The sequence below is a fragment of the Phoca vitulina genome, unplaced genomic scaffold (assembly GCF_004348235.1).
Source record: "Phoca vitulina isolate PV1807 unplaced genomic scaffold, GSC_HSeal_1.0 scaffold30, whole genome shotgun sequence".
Taxonomy (NCBI): Eukaryota; Metazoa; Chordata; class Mammalia; order Carnivora; family Phocidae; genus Phoca; species Phoca vitulina.
Genome location: NW_022589733.1, coordinates 8,803,529 through 8,824,779, shown reverse-complemented (window position 1 = coordinate 8,824,779; position 21,251 = coordinate 8,803,529). Strand labels below are relative to the sequence as shown.

Below are 21,251 nucleotides of genomic sequence, written 5' to 3'. Positions count from 1 at the left end.
CAAGTCAGATTTATTGAATTATAATTTAATTACAGTAAATTCACCCTTTTTAGGTATACAGTTTGACGAGGTTTGATAAACATATATAGTTGCATGACCACATACAATTAAGAGACAGAATAGTTCTATCACCTCTGAAAGTTTCCTTGTGCTCCTTTGTAGTCAGTTTCTCTTTCCCACCATCCCCAGAAACCAGTGATGTGATTTCTGTCCCTATGGTTTTGCTTTTTTTCAGAATGCAGAGGGATCTTTTTGATACACAAGTCAGGTCAAATTGTCCCGTATTTCAACCACCCATGGCGTTCAGCATGAAACCCAAATGCCTCTCTCTGCATGGCCACCAGGCCTCTTTAATCCCATTTTGTGTCACTTTTCCTTTCCTAAGGTCCAGCCTCCCTACCCTTCTTTCTGCTCATTTCTGCTTCAGGGTATTTGCATCTGCTATTCCCTCTTTCTCAGATCCTTTTTTTTTTTTTTTTTTTAGGCGAGAGAGAGAGAGAGAGAGAGAGAGAGAGAGAGAGTGCACAAGTGCACAGGGGAGGGTGGGAGGAGCAGAGGGAGAGAGAGAATCTTAATCAGGCGATGCAGGGCTTGGTCTCACAACCCTGAGATCATGACCTGAGCCAAAAATCAAGAGTCAGACACTTAACCAACTGAGCCACCCAGGTACCCCTTCCTCAGATCTTTCTTGACCCTCTTCCTTATCCCTCATTTCTGCCAACCACTCTTCTGTTTAAGCCTTACTTCCTCCTTTACAACATATCACTGTATGAAATGACCTTACTCATTCATTTACTTGTTTACTGTCTATCTCCCTTCTCTAAAACTATAAGGTCCTTGAGGGCAGGGAGCCTGTCAGTCTTCTTAACAGAGCTCTTAAGCTCTGTTCCTAGAAACTTAGTGCCAACACATGATTGGTCTTCCACTGGTATTCACAGAATGAACAAACAAACAGGAGCCAGAGAAGTTAGGGAATAGTGAGGTTCATGTAATTGAAGCTTTCAGGAAAGGATTAAAAAACGACAGGGCTTTTTGCACACAGGGCAAAAAAAGGGTAGGAAGACCAGCAATAACTCAGAACTAGATGCCATTCTATCATCCCTTCCCCAATGTCCCCCACTGACAGGGCCACAGAGTGCCTGAGAGGCAGAGCTGGTGCCTCCCCTGCCCTTGCCTTCTGGTGACCTCAGGCTTGGTTCTCTCCTGAGGCATGGGTCCCTCTGGCTCTTCTTCGCCCACCCTGGTTGGAGCTCCCCCACACAGCCAGCTCAGGCTCACAAACCTTCCTTCTCCCAGCCATGTGAATTCAGAGAGAGGGGCCCCCCAAGGCGGTTTTGTATTTGCACTCTGGAACCATCCTGAGCACTCCTCCCCAGGGAAGAGGAGCACAGGATCCTGCTCTTGTAAACTGTGGTAGCATTCGGAGACAAATTCCTACCTCACAGGGCTCCACACTCTCAGTGGAGAGCACACGTGGACGCACACGCACTGGTGTCCACAATTCCCTGAGCTGATGCCCCAGTTTTCTTTCTCAATTAGCACTAGACTTCTGAAAGCTTAATTTTGTTATAATTTATTATCTAAGTTGGGGGTGGCCAGGGAGAAGGTGGGGAATTCCTTTAACCACGAAAACATCTGTTTTGCTGGACAACAAAATTTAAATTATGACCTCAAGACTTGCGCAGGAGCTTACAGATCATTCGATCCAGTTTCCTAATTTTATATGTGAAGATACTAAGGCCTAGAGAAGTTATGGAACTTGCCTGGGACCATCAAGCTAAATAGGGACAGAGCTGAGGCAGCACTCAGGTTTCTTTACTCCTAGTCCGGAGTTACCCACCCTAATTTCTTGAGTTTGGCTTCTTTCTGAAACTGCTCTTTCAAAGGCCAGTAATAGCCTCAATCACCAAATACAATGGCCCTTTCTCAGTCCTTATCTAGCTTGGCAGTGCCATGGACTAGAACCCTGCTGTCGCATAGAACTTCCGGAAGCACATTCCCTCCCTGGGGTTCTCAGCAGGGTGCTCCTCTGACTCCCAGTCCCTTTTCGCAGGGGGAGCTACTTATGAGCCTACCTAAGGTAGGTTTCCCTGCTCACCTCCACAATGGGGTGGGGGGGGGCTTCTCCTCTCCATCTGCATACTCACCCCAGGGGAACTGCATCCACTCTCAGGGCCTCACCACACAGGGCGCTTGAGCCCAATCCTCCTGCCAGCCCTGACCTCTCTTCTAAAGGCCAGAACGACTTCCTAAGACAACCCCTGAACGATGTGAGCGTAATACAAAGGTTATCCTGCAAGGACCCAAAATTCGTGCTTGTGCTTTGACTTGCCCTCTTCTGTCTACTACCCCTCTCCCCGCTGCTATGCCTCCTAACTTGATGGCATCACTGAACTCCGACACCCAGGTTCAAAACTGGGAGGACTTGTCTGATCAACTTGCTTCTCCCTATGCTCAACTAGACACCAGGATTCACCCATTTTGCCTCCCCAAATCTCTTCCCCACCCAGTTCCTCATTGCCTTTCCTTCCAGTTTCCCAGTTCAGACTACAAAAATCTCTCTCTGCTTTTAGGCATCTTCTCTGGTCTTCCACTTCAAGCTCTCCTGACTTGGCACCCTACTACCCTACCCTGGAGGGTAGCGCACCCTACTCTATATTCAAAGTATATGCGCCTTAGCAAAGCAGTCTGGGAACCCCACAATCTAGCTCTGCTCTTCCTTTCTAACCACTTCTCCTCATATTCCCACAAGCCCTTTGGTCACATAAGACTGCCCACTGCTCCCTGATGGTGCCCTGCATGTTTGAGTCCTGCTTCTGTGCTTAGCTCACACTGTTCCTTCTTCCTGGATGACGAGACAATTCCAGCTGAAATCGTTTATGTAAAAGAAGGGATTTATTGGTTCACATAACTTTCAGGTCCACAGAGCCAGCTTCAGAGATTATAATAATTACTGTCAGATGTCTTTCTGGCTTCCTCTGTCTCTGTCTTCTCCTCATTCCCTCCCTCACGTCCCAGTCTCTCACAGCCTCAGTCTGTCCCATGATAAGCAAGCTTCCTCCTTGCAGAGTAATGGAGACGTGGAAAAGTGGCCCCAGACAGCTCCTGGCTTTCATCATTCCAACCCAGTGAAGATCTTGCTGGGATCCCAGATGAAGAGCTTCTTTCTCGTACTGACTATCAAATTCCAAAGGATTCTGACTGGCCTGGACTGAGTCTTACCCCATTCCCCAGTCACTGTGGCCAGGGAAATGGGATTTTGTAAATGGCAAGGCCTGGGTCACACACCCACTTCTTATCTTCAAGTGGCAAGGGGCAGTGATGGGCAGCCTCACTGGAACAACCTGGAAAGAGTAAAACAATTGGTGTCCACTGAACTCTCATTTCTCCACCTAGCTGTCTTGAGGCATGTGTGATCCTGAGCCCTTGTCCAAATTGAACTCCATTATTGCCTCTTCTGGGCCTTCATGGCACCAATTTGTCTCCTTCAACTGACTCAACTCTCCAAGGACAGGAATTGGATCCCTCGGTGATCAGTGTAAGGTCTTACTCAAAGATGTGACTCCAGAAAATTTTTCACGGTCTGCAATTACTATGCCTGATTATTTGTTTATGAAGTTATTGCCTGAGTCCCCTGGGACTTGACTTGTTCACCACTGAATCTCCAAGCACCCAGAACAGTGCCTAACGCATAACAGGTGCTAGATAAATACTGGGTAAATGAATAAATGAATGGTTTGAGTAGAAGAAAGGTTACAAGTCTTTGGTGTTCTGGTAAATGAGCACAGTTGCTTTTTTAACTCTTCTCACTTCAGCAAAATTAAAGGTAAGGCAGGAACCCCCTCAACATTTTGTCCCCATCATCCCTCCCTCCAAATTTCTCTACGCACTCCCTATACTCACCACCCTCTGGCAGTCTCAGGGAAGGTGATGCACATTCGTGTCAATACCAGGTTGCCCAACCATACTCTGCACCCCGTCTCTGCCCATCCTCTTGGGGCTCTGCTCCTTCCACCACTTCTTCTTTCCTATACCTTCAACATCTCCCTCCACCTGGGCCCTTTCCTTTCTGCTTCTCAGTGGATCAGGTCCCACCATGCTAGTCAAACAAACAATAAAAATAAAGCCCTTGCTCAACCCCCTTCACTCCCTCCCTTCTTCCCTCTGTCCCTTTCCTTCGAGAACCCATGTTTCTTTTCCAGGGGTCTCCATTCATGGCCTCCACTGGCTCAGTCCCACTTACTTACCTAACGCCCACTGCAATTCGACTTTCTTCCTGCCACTCCACTGGGACTGCTCTTGCCAAGTTCACCAAAAACTTTCCAGATCCACTGGGCACCTGTCAGTTTTCAGCTTATTTGACTACTGCAGTTACCTGACTCAACCTCTTCCTTCTGGAAATTCCTTCCTTCCTTCCTTGGCTTACATGCTGCTGCTCCACCTTGGTTTCCTTTCCATCCCTTAGCTCATCCCTTCTCGGTTTCCCTCGCAGCCTCCTCTTCCTAAATGACTGTCACATGGGGCGTGTGCGTGTGGTGGGGAGATGCATCCTCTGCCTTTTCACTCGGCCTGGTGAGGTGACCAACTTTCATGGCTCCCACAGCCCAAAGCAGCACAGAATCCCACACTGACCCTCCCCCCCCAGGTGTGTCCTACATCCTACCCCACATATCTGACTGCCTGCCAGAGATCTCCACTTAGACGATCCATAAGACTCACCAACATGAACAAAGCAAGTCATCATTTTTCTCTGCAGGCCTTCCCTCCCCCTCCTGTGTTGCTCCATCTCAGGGAATGGCACTACCACCCCACCGCAGCCCAAACCAGGAATCCTGGACTCATTCTTGCCTGTATCCTTTGTTTATTTATTTTTAAAGATTTTATTTTTTTAAGTAATCACTTCAGCCAATGTGGGGCTCAAACTCATGACCCCAAGATCAAGAGTCACATGCTCTTCTGACAGAGCCAGCCAGGCGCCCCCCTGTCTATATCCTTTAAAATGAAGTTCCTTGGGGCATCTGGGTGGCTCAGTTGGTTAAGCCTCTGCCTTCGGCTCAGGTCATGATCTCATGGGTCCTGGGATCGAGCCCCGCATCGGGCTGCCTGCTCAGTGGGGAGTCTGCTTCTCCTTCTCCCCCCACCCCTCCCCACCACTTGTGCTCCCTTGCTCTCTGTCAAATAAGTAAATAAAATCTTATAAATAAATAAATATATAAAATGAAGTTCCTCCCCAACGCCCTTCCAATTGATTATCAAATAAGTTCAATTATTCTATTGCCCAAGTATCTCTTAGTCGGTTTCCTTTTCCCACTCCACTGCTTTAAGTTACTTCTTTATCTTTTCCCACCTGGATCACAAAAATAACTTCCCACCTGGTCTTTTAACCTCTGGGCATGGCTCTCTCTAGCCCACAAAGGTGATCTTTCTCAAGTGCAAAAAAATGATCCTGCCCCCCATTTCCTTAGAACCGTATGGTTCTTGAAAGTTGTCATCATAAGAAAAACATCTGTAACTATGTGTGGTGATGGACGTTAACTGGGCTTATTGTGGTGATCATCTTGCAATTTACGCAAATATCAAACCATTACATTGAAATCCTGAAAGTAATATAATGTTGTCAATCACACCTCAGTAAAAAAAGCCCTCTTGGTGGCATCTTACTGTATTCAGAATAAAATCTAAAGTTCTTAGCACCGTAGACAAGACCTTTCATGATCTATCTCGGTCTCCTTTTTCCTCCTTCATCTCTGGACAGTCCTCTTACAGACTGTGCTCTAATCAAACCGAGTTATTTTACACTCCCAGCCTGCTCCATGTGCTGACATATCTTAGAGCTTTTTTACATGTTGGTCCCTCTGCCTGGCATTCCTTTTTTCCACCTGGCTAGCTACCATTTGTTTTTAAGACTCAGCCCATGGGTCACTTTCTCCCTGAACTTCCTGCCTAGAGATGGTGCCCCCCATCCTCCCACAGCCTCATGGGCTTCCTGCTCTGAAGTATAAGCGTCCTTTACATGTCACTCCCTTCAGTCTAAGTTCCTGAAGGGCAGGAACCTAGACCTTCCTCTCTACTTCCATGACACCATGTATATGTCCAGCATACAGTAGATGCTCAGTAAATGCTTATGGATGCAAAGATGGATTGATTGATGGATAGATGGATAGATGGATAGTTGAATGGATGTATATACTACTATTCTGTCTTTCCCAAGTCTCCTCTGAACCACCTGCTTCCACCAAAGCCAAAGTATTCAGTGGCAGCTTCTCTCTGTTGCCACCCACAAACGGCCCACACTTCTGAGGCAGCAACAGAAAATGATTTCAGGAGCTGTCCAGATGATGGTTAGGGAACATTCTGGTGTCAGAATCAATGTCAAATATGACGATGGCCACCACCTCCACCTCCAAAAGGAACCCAGCACCAATCTAGCACTTGCTATTCTCTCACACTGTGCTCAACCAAAGCTAATGCCATCCCATCTGCTCATGGGTACTGGGTCCCAGTCTGCCAGCTCTCCTCTGCCCACACTGGTGGTGGTCTAGTAAGAACCCCATAGGGTTAGAATGGAAAGGACATAGGCTTTGGAAGTAAACAAATTATGGTCTGAATACATCACTGTCACTGACGAAGCTGTGTGGCTTTGAGCAAGCCACCCATCTTCTCTGAGCCTCTCTTCCTCATCTGTAAGATGGAGCTGATGGCTATTTTTCCTCATAGGTTGATATGAAAAAAACAAATGAGGATAATGGATTGCACTGAATATGATGAACGCTACGATCCTCAAAGACTTCCAAATTATTATTCCGGCTTACGTACAAGTGAGTTTGAGGTCCTTGTGAACCTCATTTCTTCCTCTTTTCTTCATTTATCAAGCATTTATGAAGCACCTCCTGTGTGCTACACATTGGGCTCAGTGCTGTATTATGAGCAAAAATAAGTCACCATCCCTGCTTTAGGGAGCCCTGGTAAGGAAGGGGCACCAAGACTAGCAAAGGAGACAGATACATTACACACACAATTAACTGACAGTATGTAATAAGCATTAGTGCTCTGAGACCCTGGAGGCAGGTGACCCAGATTTGATTTTATGGCATGGGGGAGCCGTCCCTATAAGGTAACAATTTTCCACAGAAAACCTATCGGTTGGCTATGACATAGAGAATCCAGGGTAAGTTCTTGGCTGTGGAGTACTATCCTTACATGCTATTCCCCTTTTTTCTTTCCTCCTTCTTGGTTGAGAAATTAAGTGAGTAGGGGGACAAATTCAGGGCACTGACTATTAGCCTTGGAGGATTTTATTTTACTTAAATTTTTTTTGTGCTATGAAAAGCACAATGTTTTTCCTCTTCTCTGTAAAGAAAATTAGAACTAAAGATGGCTCAGCAGATAAAAGGTGTGGGCGGTAAATACTCCCACTATTCCCCCCTGCATTTCAGGCTTCTAGGTTTCTCTTTGCATTTACTGGATCTTAGAGCTAGAAACCTGAAAGAGGCCTGAGAAATTCTGTGGTGAAAGCCCACGTTCTAATTAAGAGATGAACAAACCGAGGCTCAGAGGGGCTAAATGACCTGCCCAAAGTCAAATTAGAGAATGAGTCAGAATTAAAACACAGTTCTCCTGATCCTCCCCTTTTACTGGTCTGCAAATCTCCCAAGCCCTGGGATCTGAGGCACCTGACCCCAGGCAAGTTCCTTCATCTGTAGCCATCCCCGGTGGAGCCAGGCTGTCTCCATTTCTAAGAATCCTGGAAGCCACAGACAAACCGCCTCTCCCTCCAACACGTCACTGGGGCTCTTCTCCCAGAAACATCCTGTTTTTTACTAACAGGATACTTTCAGATCCTCCTCTTTGGTTTGAGAACCACATCTGCAAGAAAAGTTTGGTTAGAGGTGGTTTCCTCAAAATGCCTCTCAGGACTATGCCTTTCTTGGCTGACAAAGCTTTGTGGTTGAGGTTGCTATTCTGCAATTCTCTTGGCCTTCTTAGCCCCTACCCCTGCAGGATGGAACTGTAATTGATGCTTTTACATTTAGAACCTCGCATCAAAGATGTCAAGACCCTGAAAATGAAGGCAGTTCCCAATTTTGTGGACCACTTAGAACAGGGAAGGAGCTGGGGTAAACAGAACCCCCAGAGGCAGGGGGAGAGCCACTTGTCTTGACTCCTGGTCCAGTGCTGTTTCCCACTCTTTGCAATATCACTCCGGCCTCATGGGCTGAAGCAGCTGCACCATCAAAAATGTCACATCAGTTATGACAACACAGTGTGTTATATAACTGCCGCTGCAGAGCAGGCAAGGGAGAGAAGCCATGAGCATGAACCACAGCACTCCCCTTCTGGCTCTCAAGGAAGGTAAGGCCCACGTACTTCAGAAGAGAACTCCATATGGGAAGGGAACACCCACTAATCAGTCAAAGGAATAAAAACTACAGTTGACATTTGTATAATGATTTCTAGAACACGGTGATAAGGGCATTTCATATACTATATTATTTACTGCTCTCAACAACCCTATTAGGTATTTTTATTATCAGCCCCATTTTACAGGCAAAGAAACTGAGGTACAAAAAGTCAGGCAACTTGTTTAAGGTCACACACCTAGTTAGTGGCAGAGCTAAGATTTGAAGCCAGGTAGCCTGGTTACAGAGTCCATGCTCTTAATCACTCTCAATTTTAGAGATGCATGCTAAACAGCTTCTCTAAAAAAGAAATTAGCTATTTGCTTGAAAGGGTAACAGGCTGCAGCTCCTTCCTCTCCTTCCCTTCTGTGCTAATGCCGGATTTGTTGGATGGTTTCTTTTCTAACCAGTATTGTGTATGAGCAGGAAGCACAGGATAAAATAAGAATGTGATACAAATTTAAACAAATTCTTAGAATGGAGATCATCTGAGCACCGTTAAGCTGTTTACGGTGATGCAATCCATAAGGTAAAGTGCCCTACTCATAGTACCTGCTGTTCTTAAATTCATGTAGGATGTGTACACACACAAACACGCACACACACAGAGTTTTCTTTTGCCAACACCAAAAGTTGTTCTTTGCCAGTGTCAAGTCTTGGGGTAACCCTTTCTAAAATATTTTCCCATTTTGAAATCATCCCTTTCCCAGCGTGTCTATTGTCTTTCAGATCACGGTGTGGCTCTTGTGATAATGGTCTGTCTAGCTTCGTAAGAAATGAGAGCCTGAAGACGCCCTGGGAGACAGGGAACCAAGTCCCTGCATCCAGATGGACTGACCACATGTCAGAAAAACAGGACAGTATTCTGCTCATATTAAATCTTCAGTGTTAACAGAGAGAGGGTACTGTGAGCTGCTGAAAAACATGAGTGACCTGCCCTATCTTTAGCAGGTGTGGCACGCTGAGGAGCACACTATAATCTGGGGAGTTCCAAGTGCTAGAGAAACAAGACAGTACTCTGACTCTGAGCACCGCGAATCTAATCTAGTCCCATACCGAGAGAACAGAAACTCCGGATTCTGTTAGAGCCATGTCGATCCTGAATGAAGCCTCATCCATTTAATCTAATCAGGAACAACCCTTTCAACAAGCAGACAGGTTCTACTTCAGAACCCAACAGGTAACTGAGGTTCAAGAGTTCCACAGCTGATTCCTGAGGAGATCAGGTGGACTGTTTGCTACTCTTCTGGCAGGAAGGTCTGCTGGTATTTACAGCTCAGTGAACAGTAAGCAGGGAGAGAGCACCATCCATCAGCAAAGGAGAACTCATCTGCTACTTGATCTGACATTGTGTTTGTGCTCGTGCCGTCTCCAGAGAGCAAGGTGCATCCATTTGAATAAACATGGAGACAGGAGGAAGGGGGAAGGGCAAAGCAGCCAAAGAGAAGATTGCAGAAATAACAAGTCCACAAATCTAGAAGAGTAGCTCTCCAGAGTGCTGCCTCCACATGGGACCCTTCCGGGATGTGCAGGAAACGCCCTTTAAGACGGCTGCACTCTACAGAGTGATGGCTGCAAGTGGCCATTCCCTTCCACTTAGTAGGTGCTGCACAGCAGTGTGCTGAATGAACACAGGCTTGCCATGAACCTAAGCCAAACAGGAGACACCCTAGTTACAAAGGCAGGGTCAGCTGGTGGGAGGACACCCCCAGCTTTTGGCAGCAGGTGACGTCTTAAGACTCCCTGCCCCAACAGGATGGGGTCTGTCCTCAGAATCATAACCTGTTGTAAGGGCTGGGATATTTGTGTGAGAAAGGATGCCTTCACCAGGCAAATCCTGGAATTTGTTTTACAGTGGAACTGAGCAGGCACCTTGGGAACGAGCTCACACCCAAAGTGCTCCATTTTACTGCGTCCATTTATATATAAAGCCAGCAGCTTGCAGGCCACACCTCATTGCCACCTTCCAACTCTCTATCTTCCTAAAAATCCACTTCCTGCTTCAGAGACAGATAGCCTGAACGTGACATCACAGAAAACTCAACACCTCAAATGAGGGCGAACTGTGGTGCCTACAGCAACTCCACAAGTTCCTTTTACATTTTCACCAGGGCGGTAGCCCTAACAGTTGTCACAGCTCAAAATGGGAAGTACCTTAAAATGATATTCTGTTGCTTCCATACTTCATAAAATATAATTCTTCAAGAGAGCTCTTTGTAAGGGTTTTGCTAATTAAATAAAATTAACACCTTTTAAAATTTTGATTAGTCTGAATAAAGACTCCCACAGATTGCAAAAATGATGCGGCCATATCACAGGTGAAGTCACGGCCTCCTAATGAGCAGAATTATTTAAATACCACATATTAAAAAAGGTCCCTGATTACTCATGGTGTGTGTAAAATTTTATTTGTGCTGTTTCAACGATCGTTGTTTATGTCTCAGTACTGAAATTATGTTTTGGATTGTCTGACAGAGAGCTCCCAAAGGCTAACTCACGATCACATATGCAAAGAAAAAAAAACACCCCAGCAAGCTATGTTCAAATGAAACTTTTAATAAAGTATTAAGAATCAGGCTTTTAAATGACGGTCTAATGTGTGGCATCTCTTAAATGGACAGAGGTTTCCCACTATAACACGTATCAAGCAAAAGAATTTCAAAGGTCAGTCTCCCTGCAACATTCCTAGCCTGATGTCAATGTTAATACTTTTTTCTGAGCAGCATCTACTAGTCAGTCCTTTGTCATATAACTTCACTTACTATGGCATATATGGAACCTTATTCCTTCCAATCAGCACACCACAACACACGGATGAGCATACGGGCTCAACGGAATGGCTCTTTGCTCTTCTGGAAATGCTGATTTAAAAGGGTCTGGTGATATCTGAATATCAATATTCTTTCAATCCAACAGGAGCAATTAAACTCCATTCCCCATTAGGAAATCATCAAATTCTCACAGGGCAATCACTCAAGGAGGACTCTCTAATTTCTTCTATCCAGGTGAAATAAAGCAGCATCCAAATTAATTCATACATATGGCCTGATAGGTTGGTCACCAATCACACTACACAGGCAAGTCCAAAACTGCTTTCTTAAATGCCACCCAGATTTTTGGGCCCCGCCCCACCCACAGTACAGGTCTCCTGACTCAAGTGATTTTCAGTCAAGTGGCGATTGGGAAAATCATCTCTGCAAGGGAGGACTCAAAAGAATTTGTCACTAGGATACAGTGACACCAATCCCACATTTTGTGGTTAATAAAACAAGTCCTGCATCCAGCTTGGCACAAGGCCCTGATCTGATTTATTTCAAGCCAAGCTGGAGGGCTCACAGGAAAAGCTGCCATTCATGAATGCTTCAGGAGGACAAGATGCCAGGGTCCCTTGTGCAAAATGTACACAGCCAGAAATCTTTTTCACTGACGTTTTGAACAAACCTAGCCTATTTCCTAAAGAGCTGGTGTAGTTTTAAAAAAATATATCAATACTTTTACCTACAAAATCTCAGTTTTGCCTGACATTTTTCTCCAAAAATGTATCCTGTGGGAGTAAGAAAAGGGGGGGGGGGGGGGGTACACGGAAAAGAGAAGAAATGCTCTGGTATCTGATTTAACCATCTCAAACATCAAAGGCTTGACTTTTTCCCCCTCCTCAGTGTAACTAAATATGAGACACATAAGACTTTCCCGGGAAAAGTCTACATATAACCTTCATTTAAGATTTCCTGCCCCAGTATATAATTAGGAATTTTCATTCTAAAATGGCACACCTATTTCCTCGGAGAACTCAGCTCTCTTTGAATAAAAAAGGCGACGTAACCTTTGGGGGATTCAGTATATATTTTTAAACTTCTTATTAAATCAACCTAATTTATGGGGCATGTTCGGGGAAAAGCAGGTAAGGAGCTGCCTTGGTGGATGCAAAGTTAATTTGCAGGCTCTTTCCACCCACTTCCCCGAGCCTTTCCGAGTGCCTTCGGCCCCCTCCGAAGCAGCTCGATTCTCTCCTCCGGGGCCCCGACTCCGTTCCGAACACTGCCGAGTCCCTCCGAGCCCCGCGCCCAGTCCGCACCGAGCCGAGCCGAGCCGAGCGCCACCGAGCTGAGCCCCATCGACTTTTCCGGCCTCAGCTGGGCGCTGTCCACCACTCGCAACGCCTGAAACCTCACCCAGCCCCGGTGGCTGGGGCTTCCACCTGGCTTTGAGGCCGCCACTGCAGATTACAGACTTCTGAAGTTTTAAAACATCCTCCTCTGGGAGAGAGGGGTGGCGCTGCTTGCATTTACCGACCTGCAAGGGCTCCAGGCAGATGCAACATGCACCTTGTTGCAAAGAGCAATTCCCCAGGCCCCGCCTCCCCATCCATTTGGGCTGCACAAGCTCCAGAGAAGCCCCAGGCCAAATTACCCGTGGCTCAGAGGGGTACGGAGAGCCAAGGGGACCTCTGCAAAGAAAGCCCAAGGGAGCTCTCGAACGAAAATAAGAATATGTCAAGCAGACGTGGGGAAATTGTCTCCGAGTCGCTACTCCCTACCATCATGGCGCCGCCTAGAACCCGCTTGTCATGCCTGTTACACATGCAAAATTTTTTGCATCTTGGGTCTGAAACCGCAAGCATGCTTCGTCTCCCACCCACCTTTCCGCGAAAGGGGTTTTTATTTTCCATTGTTTTCCTACGGGATGCAATTACTTCAGCTATTCTGTCAAGTTGAAAAATAATCATTTTTGTTTACTGCACAGCAACCCCTAATTAGGAGCTGTGTGTGCACGAAGGTGTCACAGCAAAGCGACGTGGAATCCTCGCTAAACGGTCTTAACGAACTCCTCTGTCCCGAACTGACAGGCCAACGGAAGCAGCAGGGCCAGGAGGCCCTGAGGGTGCACACCCCTTCCCCGCAGGTCACCCCCTCCCAAGCAAAGCCGCCTGTGGGCTCACCAGGAATTGCCAAGTGGATGGGGCAAGAAGCAAGCCGTGAGAGTGGGAAGGAGGGGCGAGGCTCCTTACTGAGAAAGTGTGGAAGGGAAGGAATATCCCATTTTGTTTTAATTTTCAACCATCACTCAAATCCACCCCCAGTTAATTAGGAGGGGAAAATGATATCTAAGGCAGAAGGGGGCGGTGGCAAGTGGGGCCTGAAATCCGCATTGTGGGTAGATTACAAGGAAGATGGCCTATGCAGAGTGTAAATAAATACATTGATAAAGGCCACAGAGTGAAGGAAAACGGCCCCTGTCAGGAGAGCAAACGCTGGGGAGAGGGGGGGCAGGCGGGGGGGGGGAAGCAAGGGACGGGCATTCAGCCTCAACCAGCGTCCCCCTTCCACCTCTGCCTTGGATACAGCTGTGCCAGTCACACCTGCTTGGAAACCCACCCCCTCCCCTACCACATACCCCTTCCCCTAACCCTAGTCTTTTTCTGGGGGATGGGGGTGGGGGAGCAGAAACAACAACCTCCAATTCAGCACCAAAACCCTGAACAGCAGACACTTGATCCTCCACCCCAGTCTAGGGCTGGGTCCCCTCCATGTTTTAGCCAAGTTCAAAATCACTGCCCCAGGAGAAGAGCAGTGGCAAGTGGGATTAAGGATGTGGAATGGGGGGGGGGGCGCGGGGGAGGAGGAGAGAGAAATACAGAATGAAACGAGACACAGAGACAGAAATGGAGGTAGTGATACACCCAAAGAGCAAGAGTAATGATCATAATCATGCCAATAGTGTGATGTTCTGATCAATATGGCGGACACTGTCATTCATACAACTACAGGCGCTTCACTTCCCTCCCCGCCCCCGCAAAAAAAAAAAACACACAAAAAAAACACCCACCAGGGAGTTGGGGTGGAGGACCCAGAACCAACGTAGGGCGTGGGGGAGGGGAGTCAAATCCAGGTGTGTGTGTGTGTGTGTGCATGTGTGTGTGCGAATCAGAAACCAGGCCTGGAAAGCAATGTGGAATGAGCAAGATAATACAAATGACAAAAAATTATTAATAAAAGTACAAATCCCAACGCCACAGGGACTTACTTCATCTGCTTCACAATGGTGCTTTTTCCTGATTCTCCAGCCCCTGTTGGGACAGACAGGGGGAAAAACTGGTGAGTGTCAGCTTAGGGGAACGGAGGGGGGGGGGGGGAAGGGGGGAAAGGAGGGGAGGGGGGGGGTGATCCTAGGCACACAGTGGTGCCAAATCGGGGACCAGGTCTCCCCAGGCACGAGTAGGGTGGGAGAGCGGGCGGAGGTGGGTGCGGAGTGGCCGGGGTCGGGAGATGGGGGTGGCAGCCCCAGTCCTTACCCAGCAGGAGTAATTTCACGTCTTTGGCGGCGCTGATGCCATCCTCTTTGAGGTTTTTCTCAATCGCCTTGCTCCGCTCGAGGGCGGCTCTCTCCTCTGCGCTCAGAGTACATCCCATGGTGGCCCCTTCCCTGCCACAGCCCGCACGACTCGGCTGGCACGGCTCCCCGGCTCGGCGCGCCCCCCACCCCCCCAGAGAGCAGAGCCTGGGCTCAAAAGGGAAAAAACCACGATATCCTTCCCTTGGCTGAAAACAAAAATGTCGGGAAACCAGAACCCCCCAAAAAGACGGCCGCTAACAAGATTCCAGCAGCGGAGACTCGCGGCAGCTGGCGGGCTCTAGGGGTGTCGAGGCGAAGGTGGCCGGGGTCTGGGGCTCCGGGGCCGAGGGAGGAGGCGCCCGCGGTCCGAGGAGGCGCGGGCTGCAGGCACTGAGGCTTGTGCACGACCCAAAATAAATAAAATAATAGTTGAGGCAGGAGCCGCAGCCGGAGCCGGCGGAGGGTGGGGTGGGGGGCAGGGTGGGTCCTTCTGCCGCTGCTGCCGGAGGAGGAGGAGGCGGCGGCGGCGCGGGGTGTGGAGGGAGTGAGTGAGGGGGTGCTGCTAGTGCATGTGCATCGCGGGTCCTCAGCCGTCGGTGCGTCCGCGGCGCCTTCGCCGACCCCTGCGCGCAGGGCAGGGCTGGGCAGGGGGCCGGGCTGGGCCGGGGGGCAGGTCTCTAGCGGGAGGCGGTGTCGCTGTCTCCCAAAGCTCGCATCGCTTGGTGGAGCCTACCGGAGAGGGGAGAGCGCGAGGGAGCCGCGGGCAGCCGGGAGCTCGAGGGGGAGAGAGAGAGAGAGAGAGAGAGAGGGAGAGAGAGAGGCGGGGGGGGAGGGGAGAAAAAAATGAAGGGAGAGCCAGCGAGCGCGCGCGCCATTGGGCGGGCGGGGGAGGGGGCGAGCGCAGCGCGCGAGTGCGCCAGCGGCTCTGCGCACCCCGCACCGCAAGCCGTCCGCTGACGTCAGCAGGGCCGCGCGCCGGGCCCCCGGGACGGGGAGGGGCGGGGGACGGGGGAGGCGCGCGCGCTGGGGCCCGCGTCAGCTGGCGGCGGCGCGCGCGCGCGCGCGGCGCGGCCTCCCCTCCCCCAGCGCCCCCCAGCCTGCGGCTCCCCGAGGTGGGCGCGTGCGGGCCTGGCGGGGGCGGAGCCTGGGGCCGGGCGCGCGCCGGGGCGTCCCTCCCCGCCCCCGCCCCCGCCTGGCGCGCTGGCAGCGCGGACCTCCTGGTCAATGGGAGCGCGGGACTGGGCCGCCCGCGCGGCGGTCAGGTGGGCCCCCCAGCTAGAGCTCCGCGCCGCTTCGTTCGCACTCCCGCTTCCGCTCCATCTTGGCTCCAGCAGCTCGGCATCTTGGTTACTCTCCAGCTGCCGGGGCCGTGGCAGCCGGGACCAAGTGACCTCAGCGAACGCGAGGAGACAGTGGGTCTGAGTAAACTCGCGTTCCCGAGAATTTGCTTGGGGCGTGGGGGCAGATGCGGATTGTCCGCTTCCTGCGACCCACAAACATTAATTGAGCACCTAGTATGTGAGGGAGGAAGCTGTGAGGAGAGGAACACAGCAGGATGAGACAAAGCCAGGGCCTGGTCTCAAGGAGCCTCTGCTTCCCTGTGCCGTCGCGGACCCTGCTCCGAGATTCCCGGCCATAGGTATCAGCGCAGGAGACAAGTCCCACCCTGGGAAGCTTTCTGGTTGGGAGGGACAGGTTTTCATGAGCTCCTAGCACATGCTTACGTTCAACACAGTTTAAACGCTTTTGCTCATTTTGAACGGTTTAGCTTGGTTGAAATCTTTGCATTTAATTCCCTTGTCCTGCCCCTTACCCAAAACACAAATACGTAAAATGAATTTTAAATAGATTTTTGGTGAGAAGGGATTTTCTTCCTTTCGTCAATTTTTTAAAAACACTTCCCCTGCCCCCATCTCTTTTTCAAATGAAGACCCAGAAACCCGGGTCAGTTATTTAGCATACGGCTAATCAAATACCGAGGAAACACGTACACATTTGCCAAAAATCAGGCATGTTCTGGGTGGTCGGTCTCTGAGATTTTGAAGAAACTAGTTCTCACTGCACAAAATGGTTTTACAGTCAGTTCCAGCAGACAGCCCCAGGGGCCCTCCTAGAGAAAGGGGCCAATAGGAAAGGTTGCATGGGGATAGGACAGGCAAGAGGCCAGTAGAAAACGTTTTTTTTCTAACAGTTGGGCACTTCTGTGGCTCTGAAAGCAAACTTGTTTGTTACATTTCAACAATAGAAAAAAGCATCCCTGTTTTGGAAATGTTACCCAGCATAAAAATATATTTGCTATGGGGGTTGGGGCGGGGGGAACGCAGTTAAGGCCCACCCAGAAGAAAACATTTTTTCCCTTGAATTTTTTAATGTGTTGTCTTTTTCTATAAATAGCTATGTCAAAAGTTGTGTGTAATGCAATTTGAATATTTAAATTTGAATCACATTTTATGTATTCTAGGAAACTGACAAAGGGCTCCTAAAGAATTTGTTTTATAATCGCTACCTCCCCCGACCCCAGCCTCCTTTGGTGTATCTCTGGGGAGGGGAGCTTAAGGGATAAATCTGGTTTGCTTAAAATCAGTATGTCACTAAAAATCAGCCTTCCAAATCCAAAACAGAGCTTAGGTACCCAACATTCTATAGAATCTATTATTTCCTCTACAGGTTGCTAGGATGATTATGCAGATCCATCTGATACAGGGAAAAAACTCAGCAACTTCACCCAGATTCTGCTATCCCTACAAGGCTGCATCTGAAAGACCAAAGAGGTAAGAATATAACCATTTCTTTAAAGATGATGGGTCAATCTTACATCTTAATACTCTTTCACATCAAGTCGTTTTTAAGATGTTAGGCTGTTGGGGAATTGTGGCTTGTATGGTTAAATCAAACTATCCTTGCTTTTAGTTATATTTATTCCTTCTTGGTATCACATCTAGTGTGGTGAGGCACAGACCTGGTTTTGTTTTTGTTTTTGTTTTTTGGTGTGTGTGTTTTATTTACTCTGTACTTACTAAGCAGCTATCTACCTTGCACCAGGTGAAGTTCTAGGCAGTATAGATGTTGTATTTCAGGTGTGTCTACCCTGTTTTCCTTTTCTGGGTCACTTTGCATCTTTATAACTGGGCTTTATAAAACAACTAATAATAATCCACTTCATCTGTATAGTGCTTTACAGCTCATGGAGCACTTTTGTAAAACTTATCTCTTAGGATCCTCCCATGTAAACCTCAGTTGGGCACTGCGCTCTGGGGAATGTCATGGCGGAGTGGAAAGAGCCAGGGCTATGAATCCAGATCAGCCTGGGTATCCATTTTACAGTTGAGAAAACTGAGCCTCTGAAGGGGCAAATAACTTGTTCAAGGTTAGGCCATCATTAAGTAATAAACCGGAGCTCCTTTTATAGGTTCATGGACTATTTGGGCAATAATATGTTATATAAATATATAAAGCATACTTTTTAGACTCTGAGAAAGCTCATAGCCCCAGAACCCACACATATCTGCCCCCCCAAAGGAAGATGAAAACATCCCAGTTCTCTGTGCGTTATTAGTAATTAGATAATACCTCGTGTTTAATTTTTCCACAATTAATTCCTGTGGGAATGGGTAAATTACAATCCTAACATCAGGAGTGATCAAGGACAGATTCCATTTGCTTTTGTTTTGCATGATCACCAGAATTATGTTTCTCTGATTATTGCTTTTGGCCAGAGAATCATGCGCGTTACCTAACCCTCAGTCAACTATCCCCCTGCCATATATGCCCGCTGTTCAGCATATTTTGAGTTTTAAAAGTAGGTAATTAGAATGTTCTATACACTCTCTAAAAGAGGCAACAGCAAAAGCCTACATGAAGTTGCCTTTTTACTACATGTGGCTCCTAATGCTGGAGGACAGTAATTTATGACACACGCAAGATTCCCCTGTTCTGACTTACAGAATGTGGGCTCTGATTAGATGAGCTGAATTTCCCTATTTCTTCCCATTTGTGATTACTTTAATTAAATACGCATATATTGCTCTCCATATTCAGGTATTTGTAAGCAGTATTGAATTTTATCTCGTGTTCATTAATCTTTAAAGTCCCAAAAACGTGGTAATATTTGCATTGTTAAAAATTACTGAGCAAATGTCTACACTAGGCAGAGTATTTTCTTTTCTTTTTCTGTGTAGTTTGATTCATGATAGACTAGAGAATTTTTACAGGGTAAAACTACTCATGAAAGTAATATGTACAGCAGTACCTGTTCACATATATGTAATATGCACACATGCATAGCCAGCCTCAGCGATGTGTATGTTACTACTCATAGGGTATGAGCTACAGTCCAGTTTTATAAACGGTCTTTTAGTGGACCAAACAAATATAAGGTAAATCCTTTACCTATTTTTTGAAAAACTTAAATTTGTTTAAGATATTTATTTGAAGGACTTACTTAGTATGTAAAAATGATTATCTTAACTTGCTATACCAGCCTACAAATTTTTTTTTTAATGTGAATTTTTCTCCTTCATTTTTAAGAGTAGAAATGTGGAAAAGCAAGTTTGATATTTTTGTAAGATAATTTATTTGGGGATTCAAATTCCCTGTTAGACAATCATGACCTTTTCCCCTTGTGTTTTTATATATAAGTAAGCCGTCTTTCATTTGTTTAGTGGTTGTTAAGATGTGCTAGAATGTAGATGCCTCGTCCAGCTGTCTGAAACAAAATAAAAAACTAAAAGTTAAAAAATAAATAAATAAATACACATATATTGATAACCTACTGTGTTTAATATATTGATTTAGATTCAAAGGAAAGTTTAGGTAGGTATAAGCTTGGATTCTTGAAACCCAAGGACTGTTTTTTCAAAACCATTCACATCAGAATTAGCTGGGGTGCTACTTAAAATTCAGTTACCCATCTTAATTCTATGGAGTCAGACTCCTCTGCAATCTGCATTGATAGCTGCCCCCCAGGTGATTTTTCTGTACACAAAGTGTTAGATCTTATACATTATACAGAATCTGTATGTGGCAATTAATTCTGCTAGGAGCTTACTTTTTTAAAGTTCAAATATCTCACATGTTTCTGAATTCAACTTTATGTTTACTAGTTTTTTATATTTTTTGTCAAAGGAAAATATAAAAATTGCTATTCCTTAGAACACCACTGTCATGGGAAGAAAATAGGCTAAAACGTGTGGTTCATGAACTAAATGAATCCATACTAAATGTCAAGTGAATTAGGCATTTTAGGGAGAATCATGGATCAGTAGAGATTTTAAGTTTCCCCACTAAGGGTTTCTATTATGAAATTGATAGCTCACAATCTAACTTAATGGTCAGTATAATTTAGAAAAATGTTTGGGTCAGGCTAAGAGATGACTTAGTGTTTTCTGATAGATATCTGGCATTAATCAAGGAAGATGCTTTTTTTCCCTCAAATTTCTGTTTATGTCCCTAGAAGACAGCCCCCCCCCCCATTTAGTCCATATTCAACACGTCTCTGATATTATTTTGAGCACCTCTCTCAGACCTACTGGAGCAAGGGTTCTCAAATGTTAAATGGTGTTGCACAAACAATGAATCATGGAACACTATATCTAAAACTAATGATGTAATGTATGGGGATTAACATAACAATAAAAAAAATTAAAAAAAAAAATGTTAAATGGTGTTAAGAATTACCTGGGATGCTTTAAAAAATGTGGATTCCTGGGTCCCATCCCTAAACTTTCTGAATCAGTAAGTCTGAGATGGGGCCTGGAAATGTTCATTTTTACAATCATACCTTCTCCTCTAAGTGATACTGATGCACTTTGGGAAACACATCACTGGAAACACATCAACTCCTTTGAGGCAAGGGAGTTGTCCTATCACTTTGTGTATGTCCCAAAAGGTCAAGCATGGCCCACTGTCCACAGGTCATCAGTCTTAATACTTGTAAACTACATTCACCTATCTATAGGCAAGGGTTAAATCAGATCATTTATCAAAGTTCTCCCCAGCTCTGAGACTTTTTGATTTTTCTAATAGAAATTTTGTGACTTGATGATTTGGGAAGATTTTTAAGATTGAGTAAGTTCAGAAAGACAGTGGCTTTTTTTTCAAGTCAGGTTCTGAAAACTGAAATGATACTGACTTTAAATAAACAAATGGGAGATTTATTGGCATTTGGGAACTGGTGAGAAGAGAGCATATGCCAAATGTTTTTGAAGTCCCCATCAGAAAATTCTTAGCTAAATTTTGTGTCTTGTTTGTTATTTTGTTGAGTTCATGAAAAAAAAAAGTAGCTTCTTTATTTATAATTGTTAGAAATAAAAGATGCCATGGGAAGAAATAAAAGTTTTGTGTATTTTTAAATGAAGGGACTTGCATGAAGGAGCAGATTAAGGCTTGTAGGTAATTGAATTGAGCTCTTAAGTTATTGAAATCCATTATGTGGTCACTCCTGAGAACATTATTTGTTGAGTGTACTTTGATGGTTCAAGAACCCCAAAGAGGGTGTGCTTTGTGATTTTTCTCAATTTA

The 21,251-nt window shown here is 46.4% G+C and overlaps 2 protein-coding genes across 3 annotated transcripts in view; one reads left to right on the top strand and one right to left on the bottom strand.

Moving 5' to 3' along the window:
• GNAO1 (G protein subunit alpha o1) overlaps positions 1-15,528 on the bottom strand; it is a 169,180-nt gene extending 153,652 nt beyond the window's left edge. For both annotated transcript variants that reach the window (XM_032424162.1, XM_032424163.1), the window contains exons 1-2: positions 14,692-15,528; positions 14,424-14,466 (exon numbers count right to left, since the gene is read on the bottom strand). In XM_032424162.1, coding sequence (XP_032280053.1) covers positions 14,424-14,466; positions 14,692-14,809 — 161 coding nt within the window. In that variant the 5' untranslated portion in view covers positions 14,810-15,528. The remainder of the gene's footprint in view (positions 1-14,423; positions 14,467-14,691) is intronic.
• A 406-nt stretch (positions 15,529-15,934) lies between these two features.
• The window catches only part of CES5A (carboxylesterase 5A), a 286,636-nt gene continuing 281,319 nt past the window's right edge, over positions 15,935-21,251 (top strand). Inside the window, exons 1-2 of the mRNA XM_032424160.1 lie at positions 15,935-16,371; positions 17,400-17,503. The gene's annotated coding sequence lies outside the window, so the exon portion shown is untranslated. The remainder of the gene's footprint in view (positions 16,372-17,399; positions 17,504-21,251) is intronic.